The sequence below is a fragment of the Sesamum indicum genome, unplaced genomic scaffold (assembly GCF_000512975.1).
Source record: "Sesamum indicum cultivar Zhongzhi No. 13 unplaced genomic scaffold, S_indicum_v1.0 scaffold00110, whole genome shotgun sequence".
In the NCBI taxonomy this organism is placed as follows: Eukaryota; Viridiplantae; Streptophyta; class Magnoliopsida; order Lamiales; family Pedaliaceae; genus Sesamum; species Sesamum indicum.
In genome coordinates, this window is record NW_011628045.1 from 682,599 (window position 1) to 685,624 (window position 3,026).

Here is a 3,026-nt window from a genome sequence, read left to right on the forward strand (position 1 = left end):
GTACCAGAGCCAATTTTAATGGTCTCTGATTAGTTCAAACAAAAAAATCTTGACGACAAGATTCATAAAGAAAATCAAGAATGGAAGAAGATCTTGATACCCTCAAACTGCATCCTAGTGACAATCCTGGATTGAGTTTAGTCACTACCATCTTGGACGGCTCAAATTTCTTATCATGGAGCAGATCAATAAATTGGTTTTGACAGCCAAAACGAAGATGAGTTTCATAAGTAAAGATGCAGAAATACCAGAAAGAAATACAAAAGAATTCGAGCAGTGGATTAAAGTAGACAGCATGGTTACCTCATGGATCTTGAATTCTATTTCAAGAGATATAGTGGAGAGCTTCATGTACACAAAAACATCAAAAGAACTATGGACTGAACTTGAAAACAGATACGGACAAAGCAATGGTCCAATGGAGTATAGGCTAAAGAGGGAACTTGCATCACTGTCACAAGGTTCTTCGAATCTCTCTACATATTTTTCAAAATTAAAAAGGTTATGGGATGAATTAGCCTGCATCATAGCTACTCCAAATTGCACGTGTACTTGCACATGTACTGCAGCAAGGGAAAATGCAGATATCAAGAGCTCAGATCAACTTATGCAGTTCCTAATGGGGCTGAAGGACTCCTACGACCACGTGAGGAGTCAAATTCTTATGATGGAGCCCTATCCTAATGTGAGCAAAGCCTTTTCCATGGTACTTAGAATTGAAAAACAGAAAGAAGTAAATTAAATACAGAAGTATGCATCCTAAAATATGGCGATGCAAGCTTTCAAGAAACAAGAATTTCCAAGAACCTTTCAAAAGAAAAGAAACTTTGTTGACAAGAGGTCTCAAGTATGCAAGGAGTGTGGTAAGACAGGGCACCTCAAGGAAGTATGTTTCGAGATCCAGGGCAACCGTGACTGGTACAAGAACTTAATGGAACAAAGAAAGAAGAATGCTACTGAAATCAACAAAGCTGTTGTTGTCATAGAGATAAAGGAAGAAACCAACATGATGATTGATGAGAAAGCAATAGCTCATGTCTTGAAGTCTGAATTGCACAAGATTCTAGGAGGATTCAAACCTCAAACACTAGCACTCACTAATGGAAACTACGTTGATTATTCAGGTAAAATTACTGAACACTTTACCATTAGTTCTGAAATTTCTTGGATAATAGATACTGGCACCACCACTCACATGTGCAATAATGATCTACTACTAACCAATAAAAGGACTAAAATAGGCAATAAATATATCCATCTTGCTGATGGAACTGAACATAAAGTGATATGTATGGGGGATATGAAGCTTAATGATAAACTGATCTTCAAAAACATCTTATATGTCCTAAGTTTACATTTCAATCTGTTGTCTGTTAGTAGTTTATGTGCATCATCAAACATCAAATTTGAATTTCTTGACTCTTACTGTCTGATGCAGGACCAGAAGACTAAGGATACTAGTGCAGTGGCCCTTCTTATAGGGAAACATTACATTTTGAATAAACAATCCTTTGACAGCAAAATTATAAAGGATATTATGTGTAGCTTTAGTACTTTTGGACTGAATGCCTCACATATTTCTGTAGAAACTTGGCATAAGAGGCTAGGCCACTTATCTCACAATATATTGATCCACACTGGTCTAGTAAAAAATGACAAACATGCTACATGTTGTGAAATTTGCCAACAGGCAAAACTGCAGATGTTGCCTTTTTCTTTAAGCACTTCTTTTTCAAAGGAATGTTTTGATCTTTTACATATTGATTTACGGGGCCCCTATAATGAGTAGTCAAGATCTAGATGCACTCATATGTTAACTATTGTCGATGACTGTGGAGATCTACATGGACATACCTTATGCATTATAAGTCACAAGCTCTAGATTTGCTAAAGAACTTCAAAAAGATGATTCTTACCCAATTTAATAAAAGAATCAAAACAATTAGAAGTGATAATGACCTGAATTCTTATGTGAACAATGTCAAAATTTTTTCAAGGAAGAAGGAATAATCCACAAAACTACTTGCACTTACACTCCACAACAAAATGGTGTAGTTGAAAGAAAGCATAAACACCTGTTACAAGTAGCAAGAGGTCTAATGTTTCAAGCTAATTTACCTAAGATTTTCTGGACAGAAGTTGTTCTAACATCTAGCTTCTTAAAAAACAGAACACCTACCCCTATATTAAAATGGAAAACCCAGTATGAAGTCTTGTTCAACAAACTTGTAGATTATTCATTGTTCAGAACCTTTGGATGTATATGTTTTGCTGCTAATAATCAACCACACAAGTCTAAGTTTGATTTGAGAGGTATAAAATGTGTTTTCCTTGTATGCTCCTAATCAAAAGGGTTATAAAGTCTATGATCTTAATAAGAAGAGTATGATAGTATCTAGAGATGTTATTCTTAATGAGAATATTTTTCCTTTTGCTAATCAACCTACTGATCCCATCAGCTGCTCTTTGCCTAACATACTGTCTGATAATAACATAGACTATCAACAAGAAACAGACATAATGGAAACAAACACTGATATTAATACTAATGAAATACAAGAAAATGAGGCTGACCAATTACCTGTTCCTAGAAGATCAAATAGATACAGTAACAAACCTATTAGGTTCAATGATTATATATGCACTCATGTACAAACAAAAACTGATATACATGTTGTTTTGCATTCTCCTTACCAGCATAAATCTCTTCTTACTGCTGCTAAGAATCCTGCAGAGCCTACGAATTTCAATGAAGCCATTAAAACAAAAAAAATGGGTTGATGCAATGAATAATGAGATTAAGGCCTTAGAAGATAATCAAACATGGGAAATTATTGTACCTCCAAAAGAAAAAAGAGCTATAGGATGTAAATAGGTATACATAAATACTGTCTCTTTTTTCTTCTGTTTTTTGCCTTTTCTGGACGAATCTAATGTAGAAAATAATTTTTTGTATTATTGTATTCATAGATAGCATAATTTTTTGTATTATTGTATTCATAGATAGCATCAATATATACATTTCT

General features: G+C 34.4%; 1 protein-coding gene across 1 annotated transcript; it reads left to right on the forward strand.

The window, feature by feature from the left end:
* The first annotated feature begins 217 nt into the window (after nt 1–217).
* On the forward strand, nt 218–742 carry LOC110013299. The gene is made up of 2 exons (XM_020699482.1): nt 218–461; nt 570–742. Exons 1-2 carry the CDS (start codon nt 218–220, stop codon nt 740–742), a joined length of 417 nt encoding a protein of 138 aa, XP_020555141.1.
* The last annotated feature ends 2,284 nt before the right edge of the window (nt 743–3,026 follow it).